Raw genomic sequence first — 17,798 nt, 5'->3', positions numbered from 1 at the left:
TACTTACTTCCACTTTCTCTGATTTATTTTCTCGGTATTATCATTAACACTATTTATTATGTGACTAGAGAAATGAAAAAAAAAGAACAGCGATTTGCCATGAATTACAGTAGGCATCACTGTCTCCATTTTACCTTTCAAAGGTGAGGAATGTGAGGCTCTTATTAACGACACTGCCAGAAAGTGGTCAAGCCCAGATATGCCCAACTCCCAAGCCCATGCTCTGGCTGCAAGCATCTAGCCAGTGCACCGCTCTGTCATTATACTCAGGGATGTGAAAAGTCATGTTCTTGACTTGTAAGATCTGAGTTAAGTAAACTTAATCTAGAGATTCACAATTGTTTTATAATTCCCATGGATACCTCTAGCTATTTCAAGTGATGCTATAAATTTCTTTTTTTTTTTTTTAAGATTTTATTTATTCGACAGAGATAGAGACAGCCAGCGAGAGAGGGAACACAAGCAGGGGGAGTGGGAGAGGAAGAAGCAGGCTTGTAGCAGAAGAGCCTGATGTGGGGGCTCGATCCCATAACGCTGGGATCACGCCCTGAGCTGAAGGCAGACGCTTAACCGCTGTGCCACCCAGGCGCCCCATATAAATTTCTAAACATAAAATAGAAATCATGTTCTGAATTAACCTATTTATGCAAATTCACTTTATTAGGAATATATATGATCTATATCACCTTTTAAATAATAAAGAGAATTAATATGAGAAAAGGGAGGGCCGCATCAATCTATTTGGTGTTAAATTCCCCAAAGTTGGAGCTTTAGTACAATTATACTGTTTCTGACATTCAAAGGCTCTCATTCTCTGTCTTTGAAACAGCCTTCTTCCAACTTAAACAGACTTTCAGTAACCCGATATTTAGAATTATTTACTCAATAGTGTTAAGTCAAGTCTAAGTAAAATATACCATGATAATGTTACAGAAAATTTACATTTTAATGGTAGGTTTCAGGGTGTGGGTGAAAGAAACAGTCTTGTCCTTTGCATCACCTCCAACTGTGTTTTGCTTTCAGAGAAAGATTGTTTACCCCTTGGCCTTTCTTCCTTGCCTCTTTCCGAGTACTATGTGAGTGGAAAACACTCCTTCATGTAAAACATATCCCACCCTGTGTTTTGTGAATGTGGTCATCATGCACATGTATTGAGTAATAGCTAGGGAAAGTCACGCACGATGGAACATGAAAGAGCAAGTGAGTGTTCTCTGGACAGAGTTCACTCACACAAAGACACAGAGGCAGGGGGAGTTGAAGCATTAGAGGCTGAGGCACAAGACCAACTCACACCTTAAGCATCTTCCATTTGGTCTCAGTGATGAGAGATCTATGAAAGAAATGGGGAAGGAAACTGAAGATAACTCTTCCTGTGATCTTTATTTTATCAAATGATCTTTTCTCTGAAGATTTTCCATGGCTTCAGCTTATAGGTAGAGTGACCATTTCTTTTTCTGAGTGAATTTACATAGAATGCTGAAATAAATTTTACTTAATTTAGGCATTTAAATTAATTATTATAGTGAAAGCAATCTGATCACTTTTGAATGCCAATTGTGTTTATTGAGGGTCCTTGAAAGTAGTGTTTTATGTCTGGCTTAAAAAGTGGAATGATTTACCAAACCCAAACCATTTACTGTTCATCTTAAACAATTCCCGCCCCTTCAGAGCCAGACTGTGGCTAACTCTGCAAAAGTTTGAGTCCTTAATAGTACACTGGATTTGGAGATGGAGTTGGTAGACAACTGTGATTTCAAAACTTTTTTTTTTAACCTCAGCTTTGTTGAAAACTATAGGAAATGAAACAGCTCTGAGTTCCCTAGTCTGTGATATAAAGTTCTTAAAATATAATTATTAAATAAATTCTAACACATGTTGAAGATATCTATCTATATCTATGAATGAAGGAAAGTGAGGGAACATCAGAAGGTAAATTTTGAAAGTGATAGGTAACGGTTTCTTGATTACTAAAGTGATCATGCAGAGAGTGTGAAATATGGAATAGCCACATATAACTCTAGGTTTTAATTTTGAATGGTGTATTTACTTTTCCTTTTTTTAGTCTTCCTGAATACCAGGCTACCAGTAAGTGCCCCAACCAAATAGAAATTGCCTTTCATTGAGGTCCTGACATGCTTTCTTGTGAATAAAGTACATGAACAAGAAATTTATAGCAATTATTTTAACTTTGTAATGGTTTGCTTTGAATTTTCCTTACTCATTTAATTGTTGTGATTATTAAATAAGTTGCTTCATATAAGTGATGTGCATACTTAAATCTATATACAGGAATTGGTTATGATATGCCAGGAACATTTCCATTTATAAAGAGTAGGGTGGCCCATGTACATGCCACCTAATCTTTGCTATAGGTCTAACATACTATAGTTCCAACATTTCACATTAAGAAGAAAAAAGTCTACATAAGCTGGAAATCAGCAAATCCAATCCCAAATTGATATTTAGTGTATAGTATAACCAGGACACTTAAAGTACAGATATTGGTCCAATGTTTTTAGGAGGAGGGATAGAGAAAAGATAGGACCCCACTTTAGGTTATGGAGCTAAGCTTTTTGGAAGAAGGTGGATATGGAGGACATAATTCTGTGTGTGTGTATGTTATGTGTTTTAATTCATTAAATTGTGTTAGAGAAGGTAAATGGATACAAAGTAGTCACATTTAAATAATGGAACAAACAGAGAGAGAGAGAGAAAAGAAATATCATTATTTCTCCTAATAAGAAGAAAACTGAAAGATATGATAATAGCTGCATTCAAATATGAGATTTGCATTTCATTGACTTCCCTTGTTAGCTACTTTTTCATATCTCTAAAGGCAAAATAAAAGGAAGTGGTTTGAGGGTTGGTTAGTCTCTTGTTAGACAAAGTTTTAAAAACTGATGTTTTCAGTGACTGAAGGAAGTCATGTCATCTCTTTATACAGTTATCTTTAATACAGTCATATAGTTACATAATTGTAATATTTCTCAAGAAAAGAAGAATGCAAGGTGAAAATCTGATCTTTTTCTCAGCCAGGGAAATATTTGTGTAACTATCGAAATATTAACAAAGGATCAATTTTGTCCACGCTGTGCCTTATAGTTGAAAGAGCTTTGAAATTAAACAGATCTGAGCTCTGTGGGTACTTGAGTAATGGTTCGAAGCCTGTTTCCACCTTAGTAAAATGGTAGTAACAATATTTTCTCCATGGATTGTCATGCAGAATAAAAAATAGCATTTACAATAAGATGATGAGTATAATAGATAACAAATATATGTAGAAAATAAATGTAGACCAAAAAGGTATTGTTGGGAATTATCTATCCAGTCCCAGCATATTTTCATTTTTTATTGGGGTATAATTTACATTCCTCAAAATGCACATGCTTATGTGGACAGTTCAATGAGTTTTTAGGACAGATATCCCTGTGTCACTCAAACTACTCTACTACCTTAGAAAGCTTTGTTATTTATTCACCTTCCCAGGTAATCCTGGATACTCCCTCTTCCCTCAACCATGATTCTTGATTACTTTCTTTCTAGATAGTTCCTTATAGAATTTTATATAACTGGAGTCACACAATAGGTATTCCTTTGTGCCTTCCCCCCCACATGTTTTTGAGATCCATCCATGTTATTGAATGTATCAGTAGTTCATTACTTTTTACTGAAAAATAGCATTCCATTTTGTCATGTGGTACTGTTGCTGTATTAGTTGCAGTTCTCCAGAACCAATAATACATACTGGTTCTATTTCTCTCTCTCTTTCTCGATTTTGCTTATTTGCAAAATTGAGAAGGAAAGTGAGGGAACATCAGGAGTTCAGTTTTACAAATAAGTGAGAGAGAGGGACAGAGATTTTAAGGGACTGTGGAGGCTGGGATGTCTGAAATCTGCAGGGCAGGCCAGCAGGCTAGAAATTCAGATACAAGTTGATGTCAAGTCTAAGTTCTTCAGGGCGGCAGGCTGGAAACTCAAGTAGAGCTCCTATGTTGCTGTCTTAAGGAGAATTCTCTTTGGTGAAATGTCAGTCTTTGCTTCTTAAGGCTTTCAACTGATTGCATGAGGTTCACCATAGTATAGAGAATGATATGCTTTACTCAAAGTCTATTGATTTCAATGTTAATAACATCTAAAAATTCTTTCACAGCAACATCTAGACTGGTGTTTGACCAAATGGGTACCATATCTTAGCCAAGTTGTCACATAAAATTAACCATTACAGTTAATCTTTTAAATTTTAATGAATCTAATAGGTGTCTAGTAGTATCTTACTGTGGTTTTAATTTTCATGTCCCTGATGACTAATGATGTTGAACATATTTTCATGTACTTATTAGATATTTATATATCTTCCTCAGCAAGTTTCTGCTTATGTCTTTTGCTTTTTATACTGTTACTATTTTTACAGTTTAGAGTTATTTATATGTTCTATATTCCAGTCCTTGTTAGATGTGTGTGTTATGACCATTTTCTGAGTCTGTGGCATGTCTATTCATTTTCCTAGCATCATCTTTTGATGAGCAACTTTTCTAATTTTATGAACTAAACTTCATTAGTGTTTTTATCTTTTAGGGTTAGTACTTGATGGATCTTAAATTCTTTGCCTACCCCAGGTTCAATCTCCATCCTAATTCTAAATTTTTTGGAGAGAAATTTTTATTTTCCCAGCTTGTTGGGTGTCCTCTCTAGGACAGTCTATTGTGGCAGTGTGGATAAGGGTCAAGGAAATCAAATGATACAAAAGTGGTCTATAAACCTATTCTTGCCACCAAGAATGGAATCTCTTCCTTCTTTTAAGAAAAACTTTTTATTTTGAAATAACTATAAATTCACAGGAAGTTGCAAAGAAATGTAGAGGGAGGTACCATACAACCTTCAGACCACCTCCTCTGAAGTTGGCATCTTACATTATAGTCCAATGTGAAAATCAGGAAATTTACCTTAGTACAATCCATAGAGCTTATTCAGATTTCACCATTTAAACATGCATTTGTGTGAGTGTGTGTGCATAGTTCTAGTCAATTATGTCATATCTGTAGCTTTGTGTAACTACCACTTCAATCAAGTTGTAAAAAATTCAATCAGCACAAGTCTCCCTCATGCTACTCCTTTATAGCTATAGATAGCTACCCCGCAATTTCTAATTTGGTAACCACAGATCTGTTCTCTATCCTTATGGTTTCGTTATTATTTCAAGAATGTTATACACACACACACACACACACACACACACACACACACATATAATCATAGAATAGGTAACTTTAAGAGACTGGCTTTTTTTTCACTCAGCATGACTCCCTTAAGTTCCATCCAAGTTGTTGCATGTATGATTAGTTGTGTTTGTTTTGCTGCATAGTACTCCATGGTATGGATATACCATAGGTTGCCACCGTTTATTTAACCATTAACATTTGAAGGATATTTGAATTATTTCCAGTTTTGTGCTATTATGAATCAAGTTGCTATGAGCCTTCATATACAGATCTTTACATGGATATAGGTTATTTTTCTGAGATAAATGCCCAAGAGTACAATTGCTGGATTGTATCATGTGGTAGGTAAAATAATGGTCCTCCAAAGATTTCCATGCCCTAATCTCTAGAACCTGTCAATATGTTGCCTTACATGGCACAAGGGACTTTGTATATGTGAAAAAAATTAGTGGATCTTGAGAAAGGGAGATTTTCCTGATTATCGTCATGAGCCCAAAGTAATAAAAAAAAACGTCCTTGGGGAGGGAGGCAAGAGGATCAGAGTCAGAGATATTAGAAGATGTTGCCCTGCTGGCTTTGAAGGTAGAGAAAGGGACCATGAGCCAAGTAATGCAGGTAGCCTCTAGAAGCCAGAAAAGGCAAGAGACAGATTCTCCCTTAGAGCCTCCAGAAGAAACACAGCCTGGCTGACACCTTGATTTTAACTTCTAAGATCTATTTCTTACTTCTGAACCTCCAGGACTGTAGATAATAAATTTGTGTTGTTTGAAGCTAGTAAGTTTGTGGTAATTTGTCATAGCATCAGTAGAAAACTAATATACATGGTAAGGGAATTTTTAGTTTTAGAAGAAACTGCCGAACTATTTTTCCAGAGTGGATATCTTTGTCTTCCAAGATCTTACTTTTTCTTCAAGAATCACCACATATTCTACTTCTTTCATGAAGCTTATTCTTATTCACTTACTGGATATTTCATAATGCCTTTTTAAGTACCAGACACTGTTCTGAGAGCAGTGAATAATGCAAACAAGGTCCTTGCTTTCATAGACATGAAATTCTACCGAGGGGACACAGATAACAAATAAACATACAAATCAAGATAATAACAGAAATAAATGCCATAAAGAAGATGAAAGAGCTTTAGTAGTTGGTGGTCGTTTAGATGGTTGGAGAAGGCCTTTCTGAGAGGGAAAATTTGAGCCAAGATTTGGATGTTGAGAAGGAACCAGCCATATGGAAATCTGAAGAAGGAACATTCGAAACAGGGGCAACGGGCTTGAGAACCTCTGCTGGTGAGCAAATCAGGAGAAATCAGATGTGGCTGCAGCAGAGTGAGCAAAGATAGGAAATTATGGTAAATGAGATGAGATAGTTAGGCAGGGGACTGATCACTGAGACACTCTAGGATAGGATAAGGAATTTAGGTTTGTCCATTGTGTAATAGGAAGCCATTGGAAGATTTCAAACAGGAGAAGAACATTATCTGATGTATGGTTGAAAGTGACCACTCTCATCATTATAAGGAGAATGGTTTGGAGTGAGGCAAGAATAGAAGGAAAGCCAATTAAGAGATAATTGCATCAACTAGGTTGGTAGTATTGGAGTTAGAGAAAAGGTGACAGGTACATAATTTGTGGGTTATAGTCAACAAGATTGCTGCGTGATTGCCTATAGGCATGAAGGAGATTCTGCTTGAGAACAAGGGGATGGTGGCATCCTTAACCTTGGGTGATTATTATTTTGGGTATATGGTGTGAAGTGGGCAAAGGTTGTAAAATAAGTCATTAAATTTATGTAGTTGAGTGGGTAAGTTGTCAATTGAGATAGTTCTGGAGAAATAAGTTTGGGAGCAATAATTAATGTTTCAAGGATGGGATTAACCTAGAAGAGGGCAGATAAAGAGGGAGATCAATACACTTCAATTTATAGATACAATGGAGGATGAAAAGATTTTTTAAAATCTGAGTAATAGCACTCCATGAAGGTGGATAAAGACCAGGAGAGTATCAAACCAAGAAACCAAGAAAAAAACAATCTTTCAGTAAAGAAACTATAGACATTTGTGCTGAATGCTACTAAGAAGCATTAGGAGGATGGCTGAAAAGAAGTTGTGCCAGTTGGGTACAATAGGGAGAGAGTAGACAAGGAATGAAGGCGTGATTGTAAGGAAATGAGATAAATGGGGTAATGAATAGTGAAGAGGTCAATGGATCAGTAGGCTCAGTGAAACTAGAATCACATGTTAAAGTGTGAGTATTAAGATAGGTTGAGTTAGAAGGTGAGTCATGAATGATGCTTGAAATCACGATTTTGATAATGGTATAGCAATCGATAAGATCAAGGTATGTATAGTCAGAGGAAATATGGAAGAAGCCATCACAGAAATGAAGGCCAAGGAAGAGAAAAGCAGGGAAGGATGTTAGGTAGGTGGTCTGTGTGGATGGTGCTATTACCTAAATATCAAAATTAGGAATACAATGGAAGCCTGTGAGCCAGGTATCAATGGTTTGCCTAACTCTTTGAACTTCCTTTTTAATTTTGTACCTCCTCAGCCATTTTATCTTATTCTTTGCCTTCTGTGTACTTGGTTTTTTCCTTCTTCCAGATTAGGCAATGAAAACAAGTTTGTTGCTATCTCCTATAACACAAAGCACTCATTTTCCAATAGAGTGTTGCAGTGAACCAGAGATAGCCTCTTCCTCTAGGAAGCCTCTCTGTGAGGGAAGAATCATTTCATTAATGGCTAGTCTAGTCCAGAATTTAGAATACAAAACAATGGTAGAGGTACAGCGCTTTAGAGAAATCATACATCATTTGACAAAGATATATGGAAACAGTCAAAATTTATTTTAGAAGAGATTTTTCCATTCTTAAATAGTATAAAAATAAACAGGCATTTGTTTCAATACTTACATTTTACATGTTAATTTAAGTACACATTTTTCTGAGGCACCAAAACATTCATATTTTATTCCGAATTCCCAGGTTCAGTCAGCAGGTTAATGTTAATAAAAGTGTTTTGTTTTTAATCAGTGATGTTTAAAGTTTTTTATATAAGCCCTTCTAATATTGACTATTTCTTTCTTAACTATAAACTTTTTAAACATAAAAATCTTAAAAATTCCCCTGAGTTATTTCCTTTAATGAAATTTCATTTTCTTTCTCTACCTAAAAGACATGCTTTTTCAATTATTTACAAATATCAATGTTATCTGTAATCAGTGCTTGATTTAAAAATATTAAATACTAAATACTAAAACCCAGTGCTCTGCACATGTCTCCTCAATAAGTTATAGCTAAACAAATTAATGAAGGCTCCATAGGTCCTTCAAATATTTATAAAAGGTCAGTCCAGGCTAACAAGACACAATGTTCTCTGTGGGCTGGTATAAGGTAAATCTTCTATACTTCAATTCCAACTTTCCGTATTTCAATATACCAGAGTTGGGTTCCTGACAATTTATTCACAAATCTAATAATTTCCCTTGTAATATCTCAAAGAAGATATACTGATTCTCACATAATGTAAAAAAAAAAAAAAAAAATCAATGATTGCAGCTTAAACTAGTTTATAATAATGTCCTAACAAAACATAAATAATAATCCTCAATAAATTAAATTAAGTAGTATACAGTACCAGCAAATGTCAGCTGACAATGAGATGTGGAAAAGAAACACTATCTTCCTGAAACTATTCAGGATTTGTTTGGTTTTGCTTTTAAATGAGATAGGACATTTCATTAGAATACAAATACAACTTTCTTCTATCAAGAACCCCCTACAGTTCTTTGTAGGGCATTAGCCTCATTGTAGGCTGTTTCTGTTACAGTCTAAAATTATAAAGTTCTATTCCTTTCACTTAAAATGCCTTTGTGTAGAGGCCTTTAAGGGCTGGTTTTTTTTTTTTCATTCCTCTTAAGAGGAGCTAAATTACTAGTAGTCCTGAGTTGAGGTTTTCCTGAAAACTTGCAAAGTTCAGATAAGAAAGTTTAGACAGGGAGTCCAAAGAAAGATGAACTCAGATATTAAAACCAAGAAAACAAAAAAGAACTGATCAAAAAATGAGAGTTCCTCCCAGCACAGTGGCTAGAGGAAGAGGAACAGTGTGCAGGTAGCTGCTTCTAATGCAACATGGAAGATACACTAGAAATTCCGATAGTGTGGGAAAAAACTTGCAGCATTTTGCCACGTTTAAATGTCCAAACATCTTCGCTTTTGTTCTTATTATAAATAATATAAACTGAGATTCAAGTAAAAGGATGTCAAACTCATTTATAAAACAGAATGAAAACTGTTTTCCCCTTTAACCTGAAGAAAAGACATCTTTAAAGTAGTGACATGAAAATCTTCATAAGTATGACCCTTTTCTCCTTAACAGAATATGTTAAGTAACATAAGGAGTTTAACATAAATATTAAATAATTAAGTTAAAAGAAATTGTCCATATAAATAAATAAATATGATTAACAGGCTTCTACAGTTCAGTGGACCGTTCTTTTAGAAGGACTGTGGGATTGATGTCGTCTAGTCCCGAGTGTGAAGAGCTTGCATTAATGGTGACTGTTTTGGTAAGCTGTGGGTCTTGAACACTGAACGCAGTAAAAGGACAGCCCTTCACGTTATTGCAGATGAGAGACTGAATTGAGGCAGTGTTGATGATTTTAAAGCCTACTTCTCCACCAAAAGTGCTAGGCTTCCAGTAGTCAGGCGAACAGATGGGATTACCCATAAGTCCTTTCAAGGAAAATGGTGCTCCCATTTCTACCATAGTCTCACCAAAGATGGCATCTGGACGAGGCTTTTCTACCAGGAGGGCAGGATACAGCTCCATGGCATCAATATCACCATAAAGGGCCTCTAACCCCGCAGCCATTTCCTTCTCTCCTGTGAAGGTGACAAAGACAGACATACAACCAATGTAAAACACTGCACAAAAAAAACCAAAGTTTTTCCCTTTTCTCAAGTCCCTTTCAACTTCTCTGCTGTTTCCATTTGACCTTTGATTCTTCAAAGAAATTTCTCTCACCTGTAAGTTCTTCGAATGATGAATAGGGCTTCAGCCGAAAGCGTTTGCGATACTCATTAAGAGACTGGTATTTCATCTGTCTGCTCTGGTCGATTGAGGCCTTTGCTACTTGTTGTACTGCAGCTGGAACATTCCTACCACCGGCAACCTGTGGAAAACGATTAAATTGTAGAACAAGATTTTTAGGCATCTTTATGATGATTTCTACTTTAAAAGCATTCATTCCTTGGGTACAGAGTATATAAGACTGATGTTCCCACCTGGGACCTAAACTATCCAAGTTAGAAATATTTATTTCTATAATCTACAGATTAGATGATTAATTATAGAAAGTTTTTAAAAATATGTTTAAGCTAGGACTACATATCGCTATTTGATAAACAAGTTTAGACTTTTTTTAAGTTTAGACTTTTCCAAAAAAATGGTAGACTTGTTTTTTCAAGAGAATTGACTAGCAAAATATTACTTTCAGTAAGTTTAAGAAAAATCATTTTGTGGCAGAAATTCTAGTTACTGAGTAGTCCTTTGTTTTCTTTTTCAGTAACAAGGCTTACCCTGCCAGCAATTTGCCTGCTGAATGATTCCACAAACTGGGTAAGTCCATGTTCCAGCAATATAGAGTTGTTGTAGACAAACTGTTGGAAATTGTACTCCTGGTCATCTATTTGCAAGGTGTCAGGTAGAAGGGGATGCCAGTGGTAGAGTGTGTTAAACTCAGCAGCAATACGGTTTTGGTACTGGAATTGTTGGTTGAAAAGCAGCTCCGGGTCAAACCTCAGCTTGAAGTGATAACCACTCAAGTGCTGTACATAGTCTTCAATCACAATCTTAATGGTTTCTCCTATTTACACAAAATAAAATTGGAGTATTAATTCTCTGATTACCAACTTCCACGCAACCGAAATGCAATTTTGTTAATCCGCTATTCCTTCACTTCTGTTTTGTCCTTTATACCATCAGAACAAAAGGTATTAATATTACCAATCATGCTCAAGGATTTAGTTAATATGGAGCAAGTGATTTTACATTCACCACGTTCTCCCAGAATTACTTAAAATATATCGCAAAGGTAACAAGTTAGTTTTCTCTGCGGAAGAGGATTTTGTTTCTGTTTCAAGTGTTTTCTCTTCTTGCTTACCGATCAGTATGAGCCTGCTGGTCTGGAACAGCCGCTCATCATCCCACTCTGGGTGCTCCTGTTTAAGCACATCACACACTCTGTTATGTTCCCGCAACCAAATCGTGGCATACATCATCAGACCAGGCACCAGCCCGAAAACTTCCTGGCCCACGGCAAACCGTAGGTGTTCGGGAACATGGGGTGGGTAGATCATCTCCACCTGAGTATCTTTGACTGTGGGAGGATACACCTCTCCATCAATGACCTAAAAAACAACAGCAATAAAAACGTTAAATTTTAATCAGTAGAAGTTTTTAAATATGGGTAAGTTGTGAATCAAACGAATTCTTAATATTCAAATAGAACAAACCTGATATTTCATTTTTCCATCCTTGAAAAGGCGCAGTTTATGTTGTCTATCCAAAGTTTCCCCATAAACATGGTTTAAGTCCACCTAGAAGATTATGGAAAAATTTTAATTTGTTGCTATTGAAGTTCTATAAAGTGTCTATATCAAATAATTTGATAAAACATATTTTTCTTACAGCTACAAAATACTAAATTTGTTTATCCACTGACATTACAAACCTATGTTTCTTGTGTTGAAAGATATTTAGAATCTCGTATGGAGTTAAAAGTATATAATATGCTTCACTATAACTATATGGTATTTCTTTTAATAAGCATCAGAAAATATATTATTGATATAAAATTCTTACTGGCAAATTGAAACTGTCATTGAACTCCAACGGATAATAATGCTGCAAAAATCTCATAATATTTAAAGCTGCATAATCAGGGTACAAATATGTTTTTGAGGACACCACTTTTTGCAGTGCTAATATTTTACACAAAAAATATAAGAGCCAAATTACAAATATTGTCTATATGTATGTGTGTGTGCATGTGTATTTTTACTAAACCAGTGAATCAAAAATGGAAATTCCATTAAGGTTTTTAAAGACAGAGCATTTTTTAACAAGAGGGTGAATTTGGTGTAGCAAATACACACACAGCACTCAGTTATTTTTGCTATAATTTCAATTTAACTCCATCTTACCCCATGGCCCAGTCCTTTGGTGAAAGCTGGCCCTCGCTTATGATCTGTCTTGAAAAATTGATGGGTAAAGTGCTGGGCAAAGAATGCAAACATCATATTTGTGCCCTGGGGATCAGGAATGAACTTTCTTCTTAGAAGAAATTTTTCCACAATCTCTTTTGAATCAGGAAGCTCTTTCTTGCCTGAAAAATGAGAAAGCGAAGATAAGAATTCATTTACAAATTCAAGGAAACAGCAATTTCCTATGGGGCCTTCTTCACTTACAGGAGAAATACAAGTGTGGACAGGATTATAATATAAATGGAAGTTCTAAGATATGGGGAAATACCTTCTTACTGAATTACTTTTACCTATTTTGTTTAACTAGTATTAATTTGGTTTTAATGAAACAATTTGAAAACGGTGAAGACATTAAACCAAAATGTCCATTCACTTTCATGGAATAGTTCACAGGTTCACTTTCAAAAAAAATCTCCACAGATATCCTTAAGAAAGCAATCAATATGCTTTTATTAACAAACAAATGATAGTTTAGGGCTGAATTTTCTAGGTAGCAATCCAATCCCTACTACAGTGAATACATCTCTAACTGCCTCCCCACACTCACCTTTCACACCCATGGGTGTTGGACAGTCATCAGCCACAGGGGGAAGAGCTCTGGTATAGTAGGAGAGATTAGAAAAGGCTTCCCAGCTTTTATAGCCATAGTCCACGTTGTAAGTTGGTGGACTCTCAATCAAATGTGACCTCGCTGAAAGTTAAGGGGAAAAAAATTGGTTTTATTTGTGCCTACATCAATGTTCCTTTTTATTGTAAAATGTGCAAAGTGGCACGAAGACTGAATTTAATTCCAGCAGTCAAAGATAACCTATTGTAAGACAGTTATACTTCAAAGTCTAAGTGCCACTTGTACTAAAAAAAACAAAACAACAACAACAACAAAAAAAACGGAAAGAATGATTCATTAAAATGCATCTTTAATACAGCATATATACTTTTACATAAAATTACAAATAATCATCCACCTTCTGCCTAAGAGGCCTATGAAGGAATGTCTGGGCAAGACACTCACTTTAGTAATAAAATTATTTTCTTGCTGATCCAAATCCATATTAACTAGATTATTTTACTTCGTGCAATTCTGTGGTCTATGGACATTCAATAAACTGGACACACTTCCTTCACAGATTGGCAACAGCAGTGAATTTAGAAGAGGTGTACAGGATGTAAGTAGAATTCTGTTCGTGAGACAGAACTTTCCAAACTGAACGGGACTGAGGGGTATTTTGGGCCATTTAGACAGAAGGCAAGCTAAAAAGGTCTGTTTAAAGTCATTTTGACAGGGGCGCCTGGGTGGCACAGTGGTTAAGTGTCTGCCTTCGGCTCAGGGTGTGATCCTGGTGTTATGGAATCGAGCCCCACATCAGGCTCCTCTGCTATGAGCCTGCTTCTTCCTCTCCCACTCCCCCTGCTTGTGTTCCCTCTATCTCTGTCGAATAAATAAATAAAATCTTAAAAAAAAAAAATAAAGTCATTTTGACAAGGTTGAAAAGAGATTTTGGAATTAGGTTTAGTAATCTCACGTTTTTAAAGAACATTTTTCTTTGAGGAAACTGAAAACCTTAGAAAGAGACTTGTACTTACATGTCAACACGTATTTCATAATTGCATTTCTCAGGAAGGGAATGTTATTGACAATGTTCCAGACTCCCTTGAAGTGGGTAAGTATGTAGTGCACTGTATTTGGAGTGGGTTTCAGGAATAATTTTATTCTTGTCAGAAATTCAGCTGCAAAAAGAGAAAAAAAAAAGAGGGAAAGATTAACAGGACCCATTCTAAGACACTTAAGTGTAAAGTGATAATTGCATGTATCCCCAGTCCAAATAAGGGCACCCAAGAGCAAACTTACGTGTTGAACAGTTTTCGCCATAGAATCCTGTTCGAGTGCAGTCACACTTATACTGGTCAAATCCTATGCTCATACATACACCTTGGTTTTGACATGGGTTGGAACAGCAAGGATTTGCTACAATAAAAGTAAGGACCGTAAGTAAGTCATTCTTTACTTTCTTAATCTTGATTTAAACATTTAATCGTTTTACATAGTATGGGTCAATTTTACATAGATAAATTCAAGAAATATACAGGTAGTTATGGGAATACATTTTTTTTAACCTATGACACAGAATGATTATAATGAAAATACTAACTTCCTATTCTAAATAAAGGTAACAATATTCAACCAGGGAAGTGATGTAGCTAAGTTTTTTCTTTAGTAACTTTTTAATGTTCAAATTAGCATTTTTAAAAAGAGCTCAGAGAAGTAGCACTTTCATAACTAAAGTGGACGTATCTAGTACGTTAATCAAATTTAGAGGAAATTTCAGTGTAAAAAGTTTATTGTTAAAATATTTTGCTTATCTTAAAAAAAATAACCAGGGCTTTCCTGAGTCAGGAAAGAACTAACTAGAGTATTTAAAATAATGACTCCCATTCCCTAACAGTAGGCACCGCACACAAACATTTCACATATACTGATTGATCCTGTCTTATCATAATGACAATCTCCTAATTAGTATCACTATTCCTATTCAGCACATGAGAAAAGTGAGACCCATACCGGTTAAGTAACCGGCTCAGGATGATCAAAGCTGGTGGCAAAGCTGGGGTAACCACCCCGTTCTTTTGGACTCAAAAGGTCCAAGCTCTGGTCTCCTTTCCGGGACTGTTCAAAGTGCCGGGAGGAACCGGGATGTCAGAGCGGAACCTCGGCGGGGATTACGGAACCGAGGAGTCCCCGCTGCGGGGCGCCAGGTACCCACCTGCACGGCAGAGCGCCAGGGCGGCACAGAGCAGCAGAGCGCGGGCAAGCATCTCGGCGGCGGGCGGAGCGCCGGCGAGCGGAGGCGTTGCCTTACTTGGGCTCACGGCTGCGGAGCTGGAGCAGGCGCTGTGCGAAGTCTCCGAGTGTAATCCTGACGCTCGCTGCAAGTTGTTTGACAACTGGAAGCTAACGGGGAGAACCTTCCTTTTATGCGTGAAAACTAAGCCCACGTGACGGCATGACTGTTTCTTTCCGCCTTTTTTTACCCACCCCCCCCACAACTCTCCCCCTCCCCCTGTCTACTTAAATAATTGCGTAAGACCCGGGTGGGGGCAGCATTTTTTACCCACGCAAATGAGAAAATCGGAAACCTGGGAAGCTGCCCTCGGCTTCCCCAAGGCGGATGTAAAGCGAATTGCCCCCCTCCCCGCTGCCATCTCCTGGTTCTCCTCCCGCAGTTCCTCAACTCCGGAGTGCGATTTGCTCCAGATTCCCTTTTTCCCCAGTCTTTGACCCGGAGCTTTGGAGAGCCGGTGCCTCAGCGGATCCCACTGCGGGGAGGGAGGATACTATGCTTCCTCTCCCGGAATCCGAGCGACCCGAGGTCCCGGAGCGCAGGGAATCTCCCTGCGCGGCCGTCCCCATGTCTCATCCCCAGGTCTTTTGGGGGGGTGGGGGGGGCGAGGAGTCACAGTCTGGACAGACCCGGCCAAGAAAGATGTTTTACACGTCATGTATTTCAAACATGTCATGATTTTAGTGACGACCCATAACCTAGTGTATATGCAGCACATATACGTTACACTTTATTTGGCCAAATGAACTAAAAGCTATCGTCAGTGAACGTATCTGTAAAATGTGAATTCCTCTCCTTAATACTGCTCCTTAGCAGCTATCCTGTAAATAGCCCATCTGAGCTTGAACAATTACCACTATAACGTTTCCTCTCCTCTGATGAACAAGGGAAGGGAAAGGGCCAGATTCTGTTGGGATGCTAAATGTCCGAAACATCTGCTTTAATGCATTTCATTCTCTGCTGCGCGGTTTTCACCACTTTGGTCACAGGAGATACACGAAGAATAAAATAGGTTTTTAAAGTTTGGGGGTTTTGTTTTTGTTTTGTTTTGTTTGCCTTTTCTGCCACTTTTCCAAGATGATGAATATGACAATGGATCAAAATACAATATTGCATTTACTTTTCAATTGTCTGGGCTTATTAGTGCAAATTTTCTATTCTCATTTTGAGACATAGCTTGATGAGGAATGAGTGGAATGGATGGGGAAGATGGATGAGTTTGACAATTTTTAATTTCATCATCCTTTGCCTTTACTTAATATCTTTTGGTGGTGTGAGGGTGAAATGCTAAAGAAAGAAAAGAAAAGAGAAAAGAAAAGAAGAAAGAAAAAAGAGAAAGAAGAAAGAGAAGAAAGAAAAAAGAAAAGAAAGAAAGAGAAAGAAAGAAAAGGAAGGAAGAAAGAAAGAAGAAAAAGAGAGAGAGACAAAGAGTTACCAGCATCGAAGTGGAGAATAAAAAGTTCAATTAAGCCATACATTCTTAGCACTAATGGGAAAACTACACCAGATACCTCAACCTGTAGAAGTCTTAAAGAAAAAAAGAGACTCACTTGAAATTATTTTTTTCTAATCATTTTGCTGAAGGTACACATTATCTGATTTTGCATGAGACACAAATGACTAAAATTCCATCTCATCTAAGAAGCCTTTCTCCTCTAGTCATATTTAATCATTCAATTTGTGACACTCCCATTTATTGTACTAAGCCTTACATGAAATTTTAACTAAGAGCATAATTTTTTTAAACGAGTAGGTATATCTACTCAAATTTTAAAGTGATATTTAGGACCACGCATTTGAGCTTTTTTAGGTGTCACATAAGATTCCATACTCTGACTCTGGTACTGTACTCAAATTTTACATTGCGATCCTGAATTCATGTTGACGTCATCATCATCATCATTATCAGGTCTTCATTGTATACTTACTGTGTATCATTTCTTGTTTGTAGACAGACTGAATTCAAAGGTGAGGACAAAACAGTGTGTAGACCATAATCACATTTAGACTACTTGGAATGTAAAGAAATTGAACTCTCTCTCATAGTGAAAATTCAATGAAAAAAATCTCTTTGGTTAAACTACTTGGTTGAACCTGTAATTCCATGACATGGTAGAGAGGAGAGACTTCCATGTACTTACACAGTCAGAAAAGAGAAAGTAACACTTTAAGGATGGGCTAATTTTAGGAAGGAAGTCCAAATATGGGCTTGAGAAAAAACCATTATGATATGATTTATTAAATAATTTTGACAAGTCTGAGACCATGAAATAGAATGGACAGTACATTTGGGGATGCTGGTCATGAGGGGATGTTAAGTCTCCCAAACCAAATCCAAAGGACTAAACCTGTTTTATGTAAGTACTATGATTATTGTGCCTTGATACATCACACCGTAAAAAATAAGGTTTTGATTATGTAAAATCATAGCTCTCATTTTTGTATACATTTAGTGTTTCTGGTATATTTTGGA

At 36.8% G+C, this 17,798-nt stretch overlaps 1 protein-coding gene across 1 annotated transcript; it reads right to left on the bottom strand.

Moving 5' to 3' along the window:
* Positions 1-8,047: 8,047 nt before the first annotated feature.
* On the bottom strand, positions 8,048-15,299 carry PTGS2 (prostaglandin-endoperoxide synthase 2). The gene is made up of 10 exons (XM_002924844.4): positions 15,248-15,299; positions 14,335-14,451; positions 14,070-14,213; positions 13,033-13,176; positions 12,426-12,607; positions 11,736-11,819; positions 11,384-11,630; positions 10,800-11,086; positions 10,246-10,393; positions 8,048-10,103 (listed from the first exon to the last, which is right to left on the bottom strand). The coding sequence occupies exons 1-10, from the start codon at positions 15,297-15,299 to the stop codon at positions 9,694-9,696; spliced, it is 1,815 nt and encodes a 604-aa protein (XP_002924890.1). The 3' UTR covers positions 8,048-9,693.
* Positions 15,300-17,798: the final 2,499 nt, after the last annotated feature.

Source organism: Ailuropoda melanoleuca, chromosome 8, assembly GCF_002007445.2.
Source record: "Ailuropoda melanoleuca isolate Jingjing chromosome 8, ASM200744v2, whole genome shotgun sequence".
NCBI classification, from domain to species: Eukaryota; Metazoa; Chordata; class Mammalia; order Carnivora; family Ursidae; genus Ailuropoda; species Ailuropoda melanoleuca.
This window is presented reverse-complemented; position numbering and strand designations above follow the sequence as displayed.

Excerpts from the sequence above, each read along its gene's own strand:
- PTGS2 (XM_002924844.4), bottom strand. The coding sequence starts at position 15,299 with ATGCTTGCCCGCGCTCTGCTGCTCTGTGCCGCCCTGGCGCTCTGCCGT. Across the intron at positions 11,820-12,425 it reads CCAAAGGACTGGGCCATGGG|GTGGACTTAAACCATGTTTA; the intron begins GTAAGATGGAGT and ends ATAATCTTCTAG. Across the intron at positions 10,394-10,799 it reads GCAGGCAAATTGCTGGCAGG|GTTGCCGGTGGTAGGAATGT; the intron begins GTAAGCCTTGTT and ends CGTTTTCCACAG.